Genomic DNA, 18,693 nt, shown 5'->3' with positions numbered 1-18,693 from the left:
GAGACCTCCACATGTCAACTCCCCTAAGTCTAGAGTAAGACTCAACTAAAGTGACACATGACAGGAATAAACCATTCGGCTAAATATTGCCAAGTGATCTTTATAATTAAAAAAATATATAAAAATGACAAGGGCTTAATGTGAAGTTTGATAGAAGAATCCCTAGCTTGATCACTATTCTAATTACCATGATATTCTTATATCAGATTATAAGTTTATCAGATAAGGAAGAATTTTGATTCTACACGGAATCAAGATGACAAAGAGAAAAATCCTAATTCACTCTGAATAAAGATTAGTCGCAATATTTTCAGAAGAAAGTTACTAAACATTTATTCTCCTTGTTTATAAATATGAGGTACATCACAAAGGTATAAGAGTTTGGATTCATTCTAAAACTCACCCCTTGCTTATTCTTGCTAACTTATTCGTTAGAGGGTCTTGATCTAGGAAAACATATCAAATTGAAGACTATTTGCAAGAATTAGTGGGAGATCATCTTGAAATTCAAGTTTTGGGGGGTGAGAAAAATCATTTTTTAACTTATTGATTCAATTTCCCATAACATTCAAAAGGAGATGAATAGATAAACAGTTAAGAAAATTTAATAATGGAAAGGATATTTTTCCTTAAATAAAATACTTTTAGTAGGGTTCTTAAGGGATTGGATCATACACAAAATCTGATTAGTTTTAATTCGTTAAGTTCAGTTACACATCAATGTTTGGGATTCCAATAAGGATCTGATCTGATTTGATATCTTATTGGATCAGATTTGGATCAACCATGTCTCTACTCGATAAAAACCTGGTTTGATAATACGTTAAAAAATATATAGAATTATACTATATAGTTTTTGAGATATATACAGGTTATTTATATTTTGTATATAGAATTAGGTTTGGCTTGATTCAAAACTGATCCGATTGTTGATGGATTGTATCAGGATCCTACCATTGAAATCTGCTAACACCCAATCCGATGATACTCATTGGGTCAGTCCCAAATCCAATCCAATCATTATCGGATCAATACCAATTTGGGCCCTACCTATTGACAACTCTAACTTGTAGTTCTCAATCGATTGAAACCTTAGAGTTTCTTATTTAAATGGTTGAATTGATAGTAAGAGTAAGAGTGTTGACTTTGGTGGGTTATGGGGCTAGAGATAGGGGTAGAGTCAAGATTTTCTTGTAGTGGGGCAAACTATGATTAGTTGTATAGGTGAAGAATTTGAAGATGAATGGTTTTAAGGAGAAATTCAGAGGTTATTGATTAAAAATTGAAGAAAATGATATTTAGGTCATTTCCAAATGGGGCATATAATGGGGGGAGGTGAGGGAGGGGAGGGTGTGAGGGCAAATGGGGAGAGAGGTGAGGGAGTGGGGACAAATGAGGCATGTAATTAGTTGAAATTATAAGGGGTGTCCTAAAATTTTGTGGGGGGAGCAATTGCCCCCACCAGCTCCTTTCTAGCTTTGCCCCTGGCAGGAGAGAATAAATATCTAAAGACAAATTCTTGATTTAATTGTTATTTTTATAAATAGATTAAGTGGATACATTGAAAAGAGATGGTGGCAATAAAAGATAATTATAAAACACCCCACGAATTAATAAGGACAATCCATTCACGGTGGAATTAGTTTATATTAAATGGGTTAGTTGTCTTATATGAGATATAGGTTTTAGAATGATCTGATTTTTGGTGAGGATGATCTATATGATAAGGAGATCATCTTCATAAAAAATTTGTCGATTTTAAAACTTCTAACCCCATCAAAATTAATTTATAAAAAAAAAATTATAGATATTTTACAATTCTTAAATTTATTTTGATGGGGGTAAAAATTTTAGAATAAATTAAAAAAAAATTTTGGTGAAAATTATTCTTTTATCATAAAAATAATCCTCATCAACAAATCAAATCATTCCGAAACTTTCAACTCATACAAGGCAAAATAATTGTGTTACAGTGTGGGTTGCACTTATTAATTCGTGGGGTCCTTTTATAATTACTGACAGTAAAGAGAGCGACGTCTATCCATGCCCCATAATTGCGGCTGCGCGACCACACCAACACGGACGGGAGAACTATTTTCTCCTCCCTAAGAGTACAAGTCTTTATCATCCTAACCGTTAAAAGCAAGTTCTTGTGTTTTTTCTTTTCAACAATCGAACGGTCTAAACATAGGGAAAAATTCTCCACAAGGCCCGCCGTGTGGACTGAACTCCGAAGTCTGAACTCTGAACTTTGAAGAAAGCCAAAGAAGAAGAACTGAAGGAGTTTTAATGGATTTTCAAGTTTTTGTTCCTCTGTTTCTCTTATTGTTCTTCGTTCTCTCTTTCCCCAATTTATCTCATTCATCTGTTCTTCCAGAGAAGGCGTAACTCTCTCTCTCTCTCTCTCTCTCTCTCTCTCTCTCCATTGAAGAATTTGAATTACATTTGGTTGTTTTGTTAATTTCAGGGAGGGATCGCACCTTAGATTGAAACAAACAAGTCCTTCTACTGGTTTCGATCCCACCAGAGTCACCCAACTTTCCTGGAGCCCCAGGTCTCTCTCTCTCTAAGGTCTTTATGGATTTATACTGAATTTCGGTTTCTGATTTAATGGTGTTCGTGGTGTTGTACAGAGCTTTCTTTTATAAGGGATTTCTCACAGAAGAGGAATGTGACCACCTCATTAATCTGGTGAGAGAGATAGAACGGAGGAATTCGCTTTATAGATTTGTTTGATTATTTCTTTATATCATTTTTCAGAACTTTGGGGGCTAAATTATGATTTTAATTCTTAAACAATCTGTATTCGGCAATTCTTGATTTTGTGTTTATTTATATTTATTTATTAATTTTGTGGGGGAATAGGCGAGAGATAAGATGGAAAAATCAATGGTAGCTGATAATGATTCGGGTGCTACAATAATGAGTGAAATTCGGACAAGCTCAGGCATGTTTCTTATTAAGAAACAAGTGAGTTTCCCCTAATCTCTCTCTTTCATTCCTGAATTATGGTTTTTATTGTAATTTATGATTGTTTTCGGTTTTTGTTTCTTTTGGTTATTTTATTCTTTCAAACATACATATATATTAGAATCAATCTCTACCATATGAAAATATTTGTAACCAATTATATTTGACCCATTAGTCCAATTATCGATAATGATAGGACATATGTTCAAACCTCTAGGGGGGTAAATGTTTGCAAAACTTAATTGTGTAATTGACATTGGATGGAGAACAAGGTTTATTTTATTTTAATTTAATATTCTTCAAATGCCCTTCAGTAGACTCTTTATTGTAAAATTCATAGTTTTTATTTCTTATAATGTTGAGGATAAGATTTGAACTCAAGACCTCTTGAGTGTTATTTCTAAAAGGTAGATTTTTCCTTTTTTGGTGAAACATAAAAGAGTTTTTTCTTCTTTCCTTTTTTGTATTAGTTGAAAGTCAAAGATTCTCTTTGCTTTTTTGGTTATGAGAGTTGTAAAAATAACTCTTCATTTTTTAGTCCCACATCGGGTAAATACAAGAAAAGTTCTCAACTTGTAAATAATCCCTCTCTTTATTACTTGAGTGTGAGAGAGATAAAGAGTAGGCCTCGCGCGCACATGAGGGCCCAAGGCACCGTGAGACTGCAGCCCATTGTGTCTGGGGCCAATCAGTTAGAAAACCTTACTACGTGTGTGCGCATACAATGCACGCGCAGGGGGGGTGCAACTGTTGAATTTTGGAAATCAGACGTCTGAAACCGATTGCACCGGGGATTCATTCTTAAGGGGGCGAAATTCGTTTTAAGGACAACAGCTTCTTTGTGCGCCAGTCACTAATAAGTTCTTCCAATTTCTACGAGTTGTTTACATTATACTATTGCTTATAATTTATTGTTTCAACAAACCAAAATCAGAATATCAAACACTCTTTAATGGTAAAAAACATTTTTTTTATTATATCAATATACATGGAGCAAATAGTTAATGGAGGCATCCCGCTCCTCTATAATTGCACACCAATTTCCATGTAATCTAAGAAGTCTTCCCATCAGCATTTCCTTAGAGGGAACTGTTGAGTTATGTCTACTATTCTTGATTGGTGACTTCTATTCTCATAAACATTTCACAGGCGTTGAGCTGCCCTGGTAAGCTCTCAGGGGTGCAGATGGCAGTGCCCGATGATGGGGGTATGGGGGCAACACCCCAGGGCCACTTTTACCCCAAGGAGTCGTATATATATATATATATATATATATATATATATATACTTTTTTATTATTTTCATGTTGCCATAGAGATACAGGAGGCAGAGGAAGATTGTAACTTTATTCTTCGATTGGTTAATATAGTGAAACTGCCGCTTTCGCACGTATATGTAGGTCAATCCTGACCGAACCACATCTATCTTGTGTGATTGTTTTCTGCGTTCTTGTTGATTTTATACTTCAATTTGTGGTTCTGCTCTAACAGGAACATTTTTATTTTATTTTTATTGGGTCACAATGGGGATTTTTGTCGTTCTACTATGATTGCACACAAATTTCCATCTACTCCAGGAAATGCTTTCCTTGGGCTATTTTCAGACTAGTTCCTTCCATGGATAATGAATCAACTCTAAAATTGAATATTGTTTTTGCCACTTTGGTGGTGATTTCAACATTTGGTGCCGTTTTCATTCTGTCTGCCAAAACCTTAGCTATCTTAATTGAAATTTTGGCTTGGTTGTTGCCCTTTCATTGGTATTTTCAGGCCATCTTTTGTAGTTATACTTCTTGGTATAGTTGGTGTATTACAACTTGTTACAAGCTTGGAAAGTTTATATCTTTTTCCCACTGGACCTCTTGAAGGATGAAATTGTTTCCAGTGTTGAGGCAAGGATTGCTGCTTGGACCTTCCTTCCAGAAGGTAATTTTATACATATTCATGTGTTTTTGTTTATGAAATCTCTAGTGCTATATGTAATATTCAACTTTTTGGTAATCAGAAAATGGTGAAGACTTGCAAATATTGCACTATGGATATGGGGAAAAGTATGATCCGCATTCCGACTATTTCCTCGACAAGATTAATCAAGAACGTGGGGGCAACCGTATTGCAACAGTACTCATGTACTTGTCCAATGTTGTAAAGGGTGGGGAAACCGTCTTCCCTAATTTAGAGGTAAAAAGAATTTCTATTGGCAGTATGATTCTTTTGAAGCTCCGTTGTGCCAATAACAGTATTTCATCATCTACACTCAACAGGGGAAATTTGCTCAACCTAAGGATGACACATGGTCTGACTGTGCTAAAAATGGCTATGCAGGTATTACTATGCTATCTTGAAGTTGAAATGAACCTTCATTTATATGTTTAAAGCTTTGTACTATATCATTTAATTTTTTTCGAAATTATTTTGAAAAATACATTTCTCAATTTGCTGGTAATGCATCAAACTTTATTAGAAGTGAAAGAGCAAGTTACGTTTTGGATAGAGGGGGAAGTGATTCATACTAATTGATGGAGCCACCCTATTTAGGCCAGAGCATGGATAACAAAAAGGTGCTATTTGGACCTCCAGTCTATGATAGTTTCAGCCTTCTTTTTTTCGTGCTATGGACTTCTCTCCAATATTTCTCCCTCCAACTATATCCCCAAATCATTGTTTGTAACCTTCTTCCTAAATATAATCAATTTTTTAATAATCCTAAGCAAATAATACCACCACCACCAACAACAACAACTAAAACAAAGCTGTATCCCAAAGATTTGGGGTCTGTTCAGGGGCGGAGCCAAGATTTTATTGTACTGGGGGCAAACTATAGTTAATGGTGCAGTTGAAGAGTTTGAAGATGACTGATTTTGGGGAGAAATTCAGAGGTTTTTGGTTGGAAGTTGAAGAAACTGATAATTAGGCTTTTCCCAGTTAGTCAATGAGAGAAGGTCCAGTCAAGAGGCAATGTCATCTTCAAAAACTGAAGTGAGGGGCAAAAATTGGAGGGAGGTGAGGGGGTGGGGGTAAATAGGGAAGTAGGTGAGGGAATGGGGGCAAATGAGGGAGGGAGTTGGTTGAAAATACGAGGTTATTTGAAAGTTCTGTGGGGGGCAATTGCTCTCACAGGTTCCTTACTAGCTCCACCCTTGGGCCTGTTAAACAAATCCTGTTCCTCTTTTCCACTATTCAAATTCACATCTTTTTCTTTTATTGAAAGTGAGTTCATAACTGCTTTCAATATTTCCATCCACGTTCTTTTGGGTCTTCGTCTCACTCTTTTAATATTTTAAACTTGAATATTTATTCTAATTAGGGCTGTAATCGGCCTTTGTTGAACATGTCCAAATCATCTTAATCTACTTTCTCTTAGTTTATCCTCTAGGAGCTACTTGTACATTTTCTTGAATGCGTTCATATCTAGTTTTATGTTTCTTATCTTTTCACTCATCCATCTCAACATTCTTATCTCTACTATGCTCAATTTATTAATATAAGGTTTGTTGACTGCCCAAGATTGAGCTCAATAAAGCATTACTGGTCTTTCTGCCATTTTTGGAAAGAAATTCTTTTTAATTTGATTGTTATGCATCTGTCATATAGCACTGCAAAAGTGCACCTCCACTTTAGCTATCCAGATTTTGATTTTATAGGTTACATCTTCCTCAATCTCTTAATCCTTATATATAATAGATTCGAGATAGTGAAAGTGGTCATTTCAGGGTATTCCTATACTATCCATTTTTATTGGTAAATATAAAATTCAATAGTTGTTGTAATGATTTTAATTGCTAATGGGCTTATAACACGCGTCTGGGTCAAGAACAATCATTTGGTACATTATCAAATGTTGGCCATGGGTTTTATTTCAAGTTTTTAAAACTACACGCTTTGTTTTGATTAGTTATGTAGGACCAGGAAAACATTAGGTATCAACAGCATATCATTGCAATTTGCTGACGATTTTCTTTTCCGGTACAACTTGCAGTAAAACCATTGAAGGGTGACGCCTTATTGTTCTTCAGTCTTCACCTCGATGCTTCAGTTGATCCAAAAAGCATGCATGGGAGCTGCCCCGTCATTGAGGGTGAGAAGTGGTCTGCTACCAAATGGATTCACGTGAGAAGTTTTGATATATCAGCAAAGCACATAGCAAGTGAGGAGTGTGTCGATGAGGATACAGACTGCCCTGTGTGGGCTACATCAGGTGAGTGTCAAAAGAATTCCCTTTACATGGTGGGTTCTAATGACTCTTATGGATATTGTCGGAAGAGTTGCAATGCATGTTGACCGTAATGATCCCATTCAGGTTCTCAAAACTTTAGCTCTTCTATGTAGCCATGTATTCTTAGTTGTACGTAACAATATAACATAGAAATTGTGGTGTTGTGGGATGTGTTACAGAAAACAAAAAAAAACAAAAAAAATTTAAAATATTTAGCAAATTTAATATATTTATTCGACTTGACCAAGTGGAATGCCTAGTGTAATTTCTAAGTTTTAAAATTGTGTTGAGCATCAAATTGTTCAGCACATTTAAAGCTAGGTTAACTGGTTCTAACGTATAGTAATTTATGCTATAAACTCGTTGAGTATGTAATGAAAGTGTTGGAATTGAAGCTAGGAAACTCCTTTTGGGGACCAACATTCATGATTCTTGGGATTCCAAAGTTGCTTAATATGCGCTACAATTTAATAATAATTTGTTTTAGGAAGAAATAGCAGTTCTAGCACTCTATCTTGGCAGTTATTCCAAATTATATCTTGCTATATAGCTTATACACATAGCTGAGATTATTTGCATCTCAGTAGCTGTTTGGCCATCTACTAATTTAAAAATCATTTTGTTGAGTGATTATTTGCATCTGAACTTATATAACTGAGATTTTCTCCATATATTTAACGTACGAGTTAAACTTTGTGTAAAATCATCAAAGTTTTTTATTGATTTACACCAAAGTTTAATTTATTGGAGAAAATCTCAGTTACATTATTTCAAATGCAAACAACCACTCAACATAAGGATTGCTTAACTAGTTCGATGGTCTAACTACCACACATAGGAAACATTACAAAGCGAGAGACTTACTCCCAAAAAAGTCATGGTAGGATGTAGTTTGGAGTTACAGTTAAGATAGAGTGCTAGAACTACTCTGTCTTCCTAAAATAAAGTGTTCTTAAATTTAAGTTGAAGTTCTCGTCAAGTAACATTGGAATCCCAAGGGTTAGGGTTGTAGGTTTCGAGTCCAACTTTGAAGCAACCCTCCTTATTATAAGACATGTGGTGTTTTGAATTTATTTCACGTCCTACATTTCCACCAAAATTTGAAACACATCCTTTGAAATGTCACTTGTAATTCAATGGAGAGGGTTTCTTCAAAATTTTGAAGCAAGCTGTCCACCTCAAAGTTTTTTCCGTAAGTTTCTAAGAGGTCTAACCTACCATTTAATGAGTTTCTCTTCTCTCCACTTCTCTCAATCCGAACACAGCCTAACGCTATGTCTGGATTGAGAGAAGTGGAGAGAAGAGAAACTATTTTAAAAGAGTTTTTCTCCATTTCTCTCATCTTCTCTCCACTTTTGGAGATAAAGAAAACTCACCTTTTTTTCTCTCTTCTCTCCAACTTTTCTTCTCTCTCCACTAAACAATCAAACCAAGAGAAACTTCTCTCCATTTCTCTCAATCCAAACACAGGTTTAATGTTTGGATTGATTTGATACTCAAGACGGTTTTTAAACCAGGTATTAGATTAGTCATTTCGCTTAGGCCATTTAAATTATATATTAAATGTTTTAAAAATAGTTTTAAATTCATTATTATATTTTTTTATTTTTTGGAAAAACTTGAAAGTAGCTTCAAATGTTTTAAATTAATTATTATACTTTTTTATTTTTCTAGAAAATGGTGAAAGTAATTTCTAATGTTTTCTGGAAAATATTGAAAATAGTTGCTTGAGTTCCATCATCTTCAATGGGACCCTACCCACCACATGTGCATTAGATTGATCTCAAATCAATATTGTTGGGTTGTGTGAAAAGAATGTGATGGATCATTTGGATGATCAAGTTATTGGATTGAATTTATTTATTTATTTTTTTTTCAAAGGGTTCATTTTGCTAGTTAGAAATATTGAATATACTGAAGACTTTAAATCACTGAGTCCAACTGAAGATTGTTGGGTTGTGTGGAAAGTATTTATTTTATTTTTTCTTGGAAGGATTCATTTTGTTATTTGGAAATACAATAATGATTTTCTGACTCTCCCCTCTGACAAATGCCCTCCTACGCCCCCCATCATCGAAACGTAGATCATTTGCTTTGGGATAAGGAGAATCATAAATTTTTTTCTTGTGTATCCCAAGGCAAATGATCTATGGTTATGTGATGGGGGCGTTAGATTATCACGACTCTTGAAAATATTGAATATTAAGTATTGAAGAGTCTTTTACTCAAATTTGCTGTTAATATTATTATTTTAGGACAATTTTTTTTTTATAAATATATTTAGGCACTTCTTCTTAAATTAACTTAATTTAGTAATGCAAAATTTTATTGCAAAATCAATCAATCATGACAACCAATGTGTCAGGTGCTTTCTCTTGAAAAAGAGTGTTTGTATCTTTTAATTTTTCAAATATCAATTACTAATTGTTAAATTGGTAAATTCAATCCTTTAATTTTTTAAATACCAATACCGAATCTAAGAGGCACTGTTGGGTTTGTATTCATTTTTGGCTACACAATGCGTTAAATTCTTTTTTATTTTTTATTTTCTTGATGGCCATAAAACATTAAATTTATACACATATAGAGAGTTTTTTTAAAAAAACAATTGGATATCCTGTAGGCAATTGAGCAAGCCCATATTTGGGTTTTGCCCAGTCCATAGACGATGGTCTTGTCCAAAGACTAGTCCCAAGGCACTTGCAACGCCTGCACATCACACGTACTAGGTAAGTGAGGGTGTACCCTCACAGGTGGCCCTTGAGGAATTAATGCTTATATTGGGTATTGAACTCACGACGTATGGGTATTAATTACTTCTTGGACCAAAATTGCCATTGAGCCAACTCCTTAGGGTTCTTTTTTACATTTATGAAGGGTTCAACGAGCTTTTAATTTACTTGTTTTTTTTTCACCCTGACACCTCAAGATTCAATGAAGACGAAGCAATTCATATAAGAAAATTTACGAGTGCAAAATTTTCTATTTGATATGCTAGTACTGAATCATCGTGTAAGATTTGGTAGGTACCTACCAATTCTATACATAGCGATTCAGTATTGGCATATTGGACAAAATATTTTACATGAATTTTTATGTGTATATAGACATTTTTTCTATTCAATTGGTACCTATTGAATCGTTTTTTTGTATTTTTTGATGGGTAGCTATCAAAACAGTTAAAACATGTTCAGTCTGAACCTACCATTGAATCTATAATAAAAAATTGAATTTTTTCATACAAAATCATCTCTCTAAAGATTTTAATAGTGGTCTTTATATCATCCTTAGTGACTAAATACAAGAACAAAATAAGTTTAAAAAAAAGTTAAGATACTTTAGAAAGAAATTTTATAAAACTAATCTCAATTGATTTTGTAGGTGTATAACTATGATCGATGACGTGGAGCAATTGGATGGGACCATGGGGCCACTAATGCATGAGGAAAGTGGGCCAAGCATACATGTATAATACATTAAGGTCAGTATAATTCATTCAGAGGATGAGTGATTTCAATTGAGACCTCCACATGTCAACTCCCCTAAGTCCTAAGTAAGGGTCAACTAAAGTGACACATGGCAGCAATAAACCATTCGGCTAAATATTGCCAAGTGATCTTTATACTGAAAGAACTATAAAAAAAATGGCAAGGGCTTAATGTGAAGTTTGATAGAAGAATCCCTAGTTTGATCAATATTCTAATTACAATGATATTCTTATATTATAAGTTTATCAGATAAGGAAGAATTTTGATTCTACACGGAATCAAGATGACAAAGAGAAAAACCCTAATTCACTCTGAATAAAGGTTAGTCGCAATATTTTCAGAAGAAAGTTACTAAACATTTATTCTCCTTATCTATAAATATGAGGTACATCACAAAGGTATAGGAGTTTGGATTCATTCTAAAACTCACCCCTTGTTTATTCTTGCTAACTTATTCGTTAGAGAGTCTTGATCTAGGAATACATATCAAATTGAAGCTATTTGCAAGAATTAGAGGGAGATCATCTTGAAATTCAAGTTTTAGGGGGTGAGAAAAATCATTTTTTTACTTATTGATTCAATTTCCCATAACATTCAAAAGGAGATGAATAGATAAATAGTCAAGAAAATTTAATAATGGAAAGGATATTTTTCCTTAAATAAAATACTTTTAGTAGTGTTCTCGATGGATTGGATCATACACAAAATCTGATTAGTTTTAATTCGTTAAGTTTAGTTTTGTATCAACGTTTTGGATTCTAATAAGGATCTGATCTGATATCTTATTGGATCGGATTTGGATTAACCATGTCCCTATTCAATAATATGTTAGGAAATATATAAAATTATATTATATATTTTTTGAGATATATAAAGGTTATTTATATTTTGTATATAGAATTAGGTTTGGTCTGATTCACAACTGATCTGATTGTTGATGGATCGTATCATGATCCTACCATTGAGATCTACTAAAACCCTAATCCGATAAGGATGAGATGATACTCATTGGGTCAGGCCCAAATCCAATCCAATCCTTATCAGATCAATACCAAATTGACTTCAATCCAATTTGGGCCCGACCCATTAACAACCCTAACTTGCTGTTCTCAATCGATTGAAACCTTAGAATTTCTCATTTAATTGGTTGAGTTGAGAGTGAGAATAAGAGTGTTAACTTTGGTGGGTTATGGGGCTAAAGAGAGTGGTGGAGCTGGGATTTTCTTGTAATAGGGGCAAACTATGGTTAGCTGTATAATTAAAGAATTTGAAAATAAATGGTTTTAGGGGAAAATTCAAAGGTTTTTGATTATAAGTTAAAGAAAAAGATACTTAGGTCGTTTACAATTAATATATGAGAAGGCTCGGTCAAGTGGCTATGTCATCAACACAAAATTTAAGGGAAGGGAAGGGGGGATTAAAGGGAGGTGCGGGTGTGAGGGCAAATAGGGGAGAGAGGTGAAGGAGTGGGGACAAATGGGATATGTAATTAGTTGAAAATATAAAGGGTGTCTTAAAGTTTTGTGGGGGGCAATTGCCCCCGCTAACTTCTTACTAGCTCCACCCTTGGTTGGAGAGAATAAATATCTAAGGGCAAATTCGTTATTTAATTCTTATTTTTAGAAGTCAATTAAGTGAGTACATTGAACATAGATGGTGGCAACAAAAGGTAATTATAAAAACACCCCACAAATTAATAAGGACAACTCAGTTACGGTGGAATTGTTTTATCTTATATGAGTTAGTTTTGTCTTATATGGGTTTTAAGTTTCGGAATGATATGATTTTTGGTGAGGATGATCTCTATGATGAGGAGATCATCCTAATAAAAAATTTGTCGATTCCAAAATTCCTAATCCAGTTAAATTTGATTTAAAAAAAAAAAAAAAAAAAAAAAACTCGACATTTTATGATTCTTAAATTTATTTTGATAGGGGTAGAAATTTTATAATAGACTAATTTTTTATGAAGATGATGTCTTTATTATAAAGATGATCCTTACCAAAATTCAGTTTATTCCAAAACTTTTAAAATATATAAGACAACATTGTGGGGTCCTTTTATAATTCAGTTACGATAGGTTACCTGGCAGCAAAGAGAGCAACCCTTCGTCAAGCTATGCACCATAATTGCGGCTGCGCTACCACACCAACACGGACGGGAGAACTATTTTGTCCTCCCTAGGAGTACAATTCTTTATCATCAAAACCGTTAAAAGCAAGTTCTTGTGCTTTACTATTCAACCATAGAGCGGTCTAAACATAGGGAACACTTCTCTTCAATAGACCGACAAAACAGTTAAAACTTCGCCTTCGAAAGTTTTTAAATGACTAGGACCCGCCGTGTTGACTGAAGTCCGAAGTCTGAAGTCTGAACTCTGAAGAGAGCCAAAGAAGAAGAACTGAAGGAGTTTTAATGGATTTTCCAGTTTTTGTTCCTCTGTTTCTCTTATTGTTCTTCGTTCTCTCTTTCCCCTATTTATCTCATTCATCTCTTCTTCCAGAGAAGACGTAATTCTCTCTCTCTCTCTCTCTCTCTCCATTGAAGAATTTGAATTACATTTGGTTGTTTTGTAAATTTCAGGGAGGGATCGCACCTTAGATTGAAACAAACAAGTCCTTCTACTGGTTTCGATCCCACCAGAGTCACCCAACTTTCTTGGAGCCCCAGGTATCTCTCTCTCTAAGGTCTTTATGGATTTATACTGAGTTTCGGTTTCTGATCTAATGGTGTTCGTGGTGTCGTACAGAGCTTTCTTTTATAAGGGATTTCTCACAGAAGAGGAATGTGATCACCTCATTAATCTGGTGAGAGATATAGAACAGAGGAATTCGCTTTATAGATTTGTTTGATTATTTCTTTATATCATTTTTTCAGAACTTTGGGGGCTAAATTATGATTTTAATTCTTAAACAATCTGTATTCGGCAATTCTTGCTTTGGTGTTTATTTATTTATTAATTTTGTGGGGGAATAGGCGAGAGATAAGGTGGAAAAATCAATGGTAGCTGATAATGATTCGGGTGCTGCAATAATGAGTGAAATTCGGACGAGCTCGGGCATGTTTCTTATTAAGAAGCAAGTGAGTTTCCCCTAATCTCTCTCTTTCGTTCCTGAATTGTGGTTTTTATTGTAATTTATGATTGTTTTCGGTTTTTGTTTCTTTTGGTGATTTTATTCTTTCAAACATACATATATATTAGAATCAATCTCTACCATATGAAAATATTTGTAACCAATTATATTTGACCCATTAGTCCAATTATCGATAATGATAGGACATATCTTCAAACCTCCAGGGGGGTAAATGTTTGCAAAACTTAATTGTGTAATTGACATTGGATGGAGAACAAGGTTTATTTTATTTTAATTTAATATTCTTTAAATGCCCTTGAGTAGACTCTTTATTGTAAAATTCATAGTTTTTATTTCTTATAATGTTGAGCATAAGATTTGAACTCAAGACCTCTTGAGTGTTATTTGTAAAAAGTAGATTTTTCCTTTTTTTGGTGAAACATAAAAGAGTTTTTTCTTCTTTCCTTTTTTGTATTAGTTGAAAGTCAAAGATTCTCTTTATTTTTTTGGTTATGAGAGTTGTAAAAACAACTTTTCATTCTTTAGTCCCACTTCGGGTAAATACAAGAAAAATTCTCAACTTATAAATAATCCCTCTCTCTTTATTGCTTGAGTGTGAGAGAGATAAAGAGTAGGCCTCGCGCGCACATGAGGGCCCAAGGCACCGTGAGATTGCAACCCATTGTGTCTGGGGCCAACCAGTCAGAAAACCTTAGTGCGCGTGTGCGCATACGATGCACGCGCAGGGGGGGTGCAATTGTTGAATTTTGAAAATCAGACGCCTGAAACCGGCTGCACTAGGGATTCATTCTTAAGGGGGCGAAATTGGTTTTAAGGACAATAGCTTCTCTGTGCGTCAGTCACTAATAAGTTCTTCTAATTTCTACGAGTTGTTTACATTATGCTATTGCTTATAATTTATTGTTTCAACAAACACACTTTTATGGTAAAAAACATTTTTTTTATTATATCGATATACATGGAGTAGATAGTTAATGGAGGCACCCCCTCCTCTATAATTGCACACCGATTTCCATGTAATCTAAGAAATGTTCCCATCAACATTTCCTTCGAGGGAACTGTGTCTTCTATTCTTGATTGGTGACTTCTATTCCCATAAACATTTCACAGGGGTTGAGCTGCCCTGGTATGCTCTCAGGGGTGCAGATGGCAGCTCCCCATGATGGGGGTATGGGGGCAGCACCCCAGGGCCACTTTTATACCTAGGAGTCATATATATATATATATATATATATATGTATATATACTTTTTCTTGTTTTTGTGTTTCCATAGAGATACAGGAAGATTGTATATATATATACTTTTTCTTGTTTTCGTGTTTCCATAGAGATACAGGAGGCAGAGGAAGATTGTAACTTTATTCTTCGATTGGTTAATATAGTGAAATTGCCGCTTTCGCCCGTGTATGTAGGTCAATTCTGACCAAACCACGTCTATCTTGTGTGATTGTTTTCTGCGTTCTTGTTGATTTTATACTTCAATTTGTGGTTCTGCTCTAACAGGAACATTTTTATTTTATCTTTATTGGGTCACAATGGGGATTTTTGTCGCTCTACTATGATTGCACACAAATTTCCATCTACTCCAGGAAATGCTTTCCTTGGGCTATTTTCAGACTAGTTCCTTCCATGGATAATGAATCTACTCTAAAATTGAATATTTTTTTTGCAACTTTGGTGGTGATTTCAACATTTGGTGCCGTTTTCATTGTCTGCCAAAACCTTAGCTATCTTAATGGAAATTTTGGCTTGGTTGTTGCCCTTTTATTGGTATTTTCAGGCCATCTTTTGTAGTTATACTTCTTGGTATAGTTGGTGTATTACAACTTTTTATAAGCTTGGAAAGTTTATATCTTTTTCCCACTGGACCTCTTGAAGGATGAAATTGTTTCCAGTGTTGAGGCAAGGATTGCTGCTTGGACCTTCCTTCCAGAAGGTAATTTTATACATATTCATGCGTTTTTGTTTATGAAATCTCTAGTGATATATGTAATATTCAACTATTTGGTAATCAGAAAATGGTGAAGACTTGCAAATATTGCACTATGGACATGGGGAAAAGTATGATCCGCATACCGACTATTTCCTCGACAAGATTAATCAAGAACGTGGGGGCAACCGTATTGCAACAGTACTCATTTACTTGTCCAATGTTGTAAAGGGTGGGGAAACCGTCTTCCCTAATTTAGAGGTAAAAAGAATTTCTATTGGCAGTATGATTCTTTCGAAGCTCCGTTGTGCCAATAACAGTATTTCATCATCTACACTCAACAGGGGAAATTTGCTCAACCTAAGGATGACACATGGTCTGACTGTGCCAAAAATGGCTATGCAGGTATTACTATGCTATCTTGAAGTTGAAATGAACCTTCATTTATATGTTTAAAGCTTTGTACCATATCATTTAATTTTTTTCGAACTTATTTTGAAAAATACATTTCTCAATTTGCTGGTAATGCATCAAACTCTATTAGAAGTGAAAGACCAAGTTAAGTTTTGGATACAGAGGGAAGTGATTCATAATAATTGATGGAGCCACCCTATTTAGGCCAGAGCATGGATAACAAAAAGGTGCTATTTGGACCTCCAGTCTATGATAGTTTCAGCCTTCTTTTTTTCGTGCTATGGACTTCTCTCCAATATTTCTCCCTCCAACTATATCCCCAAATCATTGTTTGTAACCTTCTTCCTAAATATAATCAAATATTTAAGAATCCTAAGCAAATAATACCACCACCACCAGCAACAACAACTAAAACAAAGCCGTATCCCAAAGATTTGGGGTCTGTTCAGGGCCGGAGCCAAGATTTTATTGTAATGGGGGCAAACTATAGTTAATGGTGCAGTTGAAGAGTTTGAAGATGACTGATTTTGGGGAGAAATTCAGAGGTTTTTGGTTGGAAGTTGAAGAAACTGATAATTAGGTCTTTTCCAATTAGTCTATGAGAGAAGGTCCAGTCAAGAGGCAATGTCATCTTCAAAAACTGAAGTGAGGGGCAAAAATTGGAGGGAGGTGAGGGGGTGGGGGTAAATAGGGAAGTAGGTGAGGGAATGGGGGCAAATGAGGGAGGGAGTTGGTTGAAAATACGAGGTTATTTGAAAGTTCTGTGGGGGGCAATTGCTCTCACAGGTTCCTTACTAGCTCCACCCTTGGGTCTGTTAAACAAATCCTGTTCCTCTTTTCCACTATTCAATTTCATGTCTTTTTCTTTTATTGAAAGTGAGTTCATAACTGCTTTCAATATTTCCATCCATGTTCTTTTGGGTCTTCGTCTCACTCTTTTAATATCTTTAACTTGAATATTTATTCTAATTAGGGCTGTAATCGGCCTTTGTTGAACATGTCCAAATCATCTTAATCTACTTTCTCTTAGTTTATCCTCTAGGAGCTACTTGTACATTTTCTAGAATGCGTTCATTTCTAGTTTTATGTTTCTTATCTTTTCACTCATCCATCTCAACATTCTTATCTCTACTATGCTCAATTTATTTATATAACGTTTGTTGACTGCCCAACATTCAGCTCAATAAAGCATAACTGGTCTTTCTGTCATTTTTGGAAAGAAATTCTTTTTAATTTGATTGTTATGCATCTGTCATATAGCACTGTAAAAGTGCACCTCCACTTTAGCTATCCAGATTTTGATTTTATAGGTTACATCTTCCTCAATCTCTTAATCCTTATATATAATAGATTCGAGATAATGAAAGTGGTCACTTCAGGGTATTTCTATACAATCGATTTTTATTGGATAGATATTAAATATCAAATTCAATAGTTGTTGTAATGATTTTAATTGCTAATGGGCTTATAACACGCGTCTGGGTCAAGAACAATCATTTGGTACATTATCAAATGTTGGCCATGGGTTTTATTTCAAGTTTTTAAAACTACGCGCTTTGTTTTGATTAGTTATATAGGACCAGGAAAACATTAAGTATCAACAGCATATGATTGCAATTTGTTGACGATTTTCTTTTCCGGTACAACTTGCAGTAAAACCACTGAAGGGTGACGCCTTATTGTTCTTCAGTCTTCACCCCGATGCTTCAGTTGATCCAAAAAGCTTGCATGGGAGCTGCCCCGTCATTGAGGGTGAGAAGTGGTCTGCTACCAAATGGATTCACGTGAGAAGTTTTGATATATCAGCAAAGCACATAGCAAGTGAGGAGTGTGTCGATGAGGATACAAACTGCCCCGAGTGGGCTACATCAGGTGAGTGTCAAAAGAATTCCTTTTACATGGTGGGTTCTAATGACTCTTATGGATATTGTCGGAAGAGTTGCAATGCATGTTGACCGTAATGATCCCATTCAGGTTCTCAAAACTTCTATGTAGCCATGTATTCTTAGTTGTACGTAACAATAAAACATAGAAATTGTGGTGTTGTGGGATGTGTTACAGAAAACAAAAAAATAATAATTAATTTAAAATATTTAGCAAATTTAATATATTTATTCAACTCGACCAAGTGGAATGCCTAGTGTAATTTCTAAGTTTTAAAATTGTGTTGAGTATCAAATTGATCAGCACATTTAATGCTAGGTTAACTGGAATTGATGCTTGGAAACTCCTTTTGGGGACCAACATTCACGATTCTTGGGATTCCAAAGTCGCTTAATATTCACTTCAATTTAATAATAATTTGTTTTAGGAAGAAATAGCAGTTCTAGCACTCTATCTTGACAGTAATTCCAAATTATATCTTGCTATATAGCTTATATACATAGCTGAGATTATTTGCATCTCAGTAGCTGTTTGGCCATCTAACTAATTTAAAAATTATTTTGTTGAGTGATTATTTGCATCTGAACTTATATAACTGAGATTTTCTCGTTAAACTTTGTGTAAAATCATCAAAGTTTTTTATTGATTTACACCAAAGTTTAATTTGTACTTTAAAGGTATATGGAGAAAATCTCAG

The 18,693-nt window shown here is 34.7% G+C and overlaps 2 protein-coding genes across 2 annotated transcripts; both read left to right on the top strand.

The window, feature by feature from the left end:
• Window positions 1-2,064: 2,064 nt before the first annotated feature.
• LOC147401168 (putative prolyl 4-hydroxylase 6) lies at window positions 2,065-7,432 on the top strand. Its single transcript, XM_086442348.1, has 8 exons — window positions 2,065-2,384; window positions 2,468-2,554; window positions 2,634-2,691; window positions 2,866-2,970; window positions 4,838-4,895; window positions 4,975-5,150; window positions 5,234-5,294; window positions 6,949-7,432. Exons 1-8 carry the CDS (start codon window positions 2,290-2,292, stop codon window positions 7,248-7,250), a joined length of 942 nt encoding a protein of 313 aa, XP_086298474.1. The 5' UTR covers window positions 2,065-2,289; the 3' UTR covers window positions 7,251-7,432.
• A 5,487-nt stretch (window positions 7,433-12,919) lies between these two features.
• LOC147401167 (putative prolyl 4-hydroxylase 6) lies at window positions 12,920-18,217 on the top strand. The gene is made up of 8 exons (XM_086442347.1): window positions 12,920-13,183; window positions 13,257-13,343; window positions 13,423-13,480; window positions 13,650-13,754; window positions 15,647-15,704; window positions 15,784-15,959; window positions 16,043-16,103; window positions 17,766-18,217. The coding sequence occupies exons 1-8, from the start codon at window positions 13,089-13,091 to the stop codon at window positions 18,065-18,067; spliced, it is 942 nt and encodes a 313-aa protein (XP_086298473.1). The 5' UTR covers window positions 12,920-13,088; the 3' UTR covers window positions 18,068-18,217.
• The last annotated feature ends 476 nt before the right edge of the window (window positions 18,218-18,693 follow it).

Source organism: Akebia trifoliata, chromosome 5 (assembly GCF_017979445.1).
Source record: "Akebia trifoliata isolate Shusen 1 chromosome 5, ASM1797944v1, whole genome shotgun sequence".
Taxonomy (NCBI): Eukaryota; Viridiplantae; Streptophyta; class Magnoliopsida; order Ranunculales; family Lardizabalaceae; genus Akebia; species Akebia trifoliata.
This window is presented reverse-complemented; position numbering and strand designations above follow the sequence as displayed.

Bases quoted from the DNA above. Each gene is read 5' to 3' on its own strand.
- LOC147401168 (XM_086442348.1), top strand. From the start codon at position 2,290: ATGGATTTTCAAGTTTTTGTTCCTCTGTTTCTCTTATTGTTCTTCGTT. The intron at 2,385-2,467 runs GTAACTCTCTCT...TGTTAATTTCAG, and splicing joins TCTGTTCTTCCAGAGAAGGC to GGAGGGATCGCACCTTAGAT. The intron at 2,692-2,865 runs GTGAGAGAGATA...GTGGGGGAATAG, and splicing joins GTGACCACCTCATTAATCTG to GCGAGAGATAAGATGGAAAA.
- LOC147401167 (XM_086442347.1), top strand. From the start codon at position 13,089: ATGGATTTTCCAGTTTTTGTTCCTCTGTTTCTCTTATTGTTCTTCGTT. The intron at 13,344-13,422 runs GTATCTCTCTCT...GGTGTCGTACAG, and splicing joins CAACTTTCTTGGAGCCCCAG to AGCTTTCTTTTATAAGGGAT. The intron at 15,960-16,042 runs GTAAAAAGAATT...TACACTCAACAG, and splicing joins CCGTCTTCCCTAATTTAGAG to GGGAAATTTGCTCAACCTAA.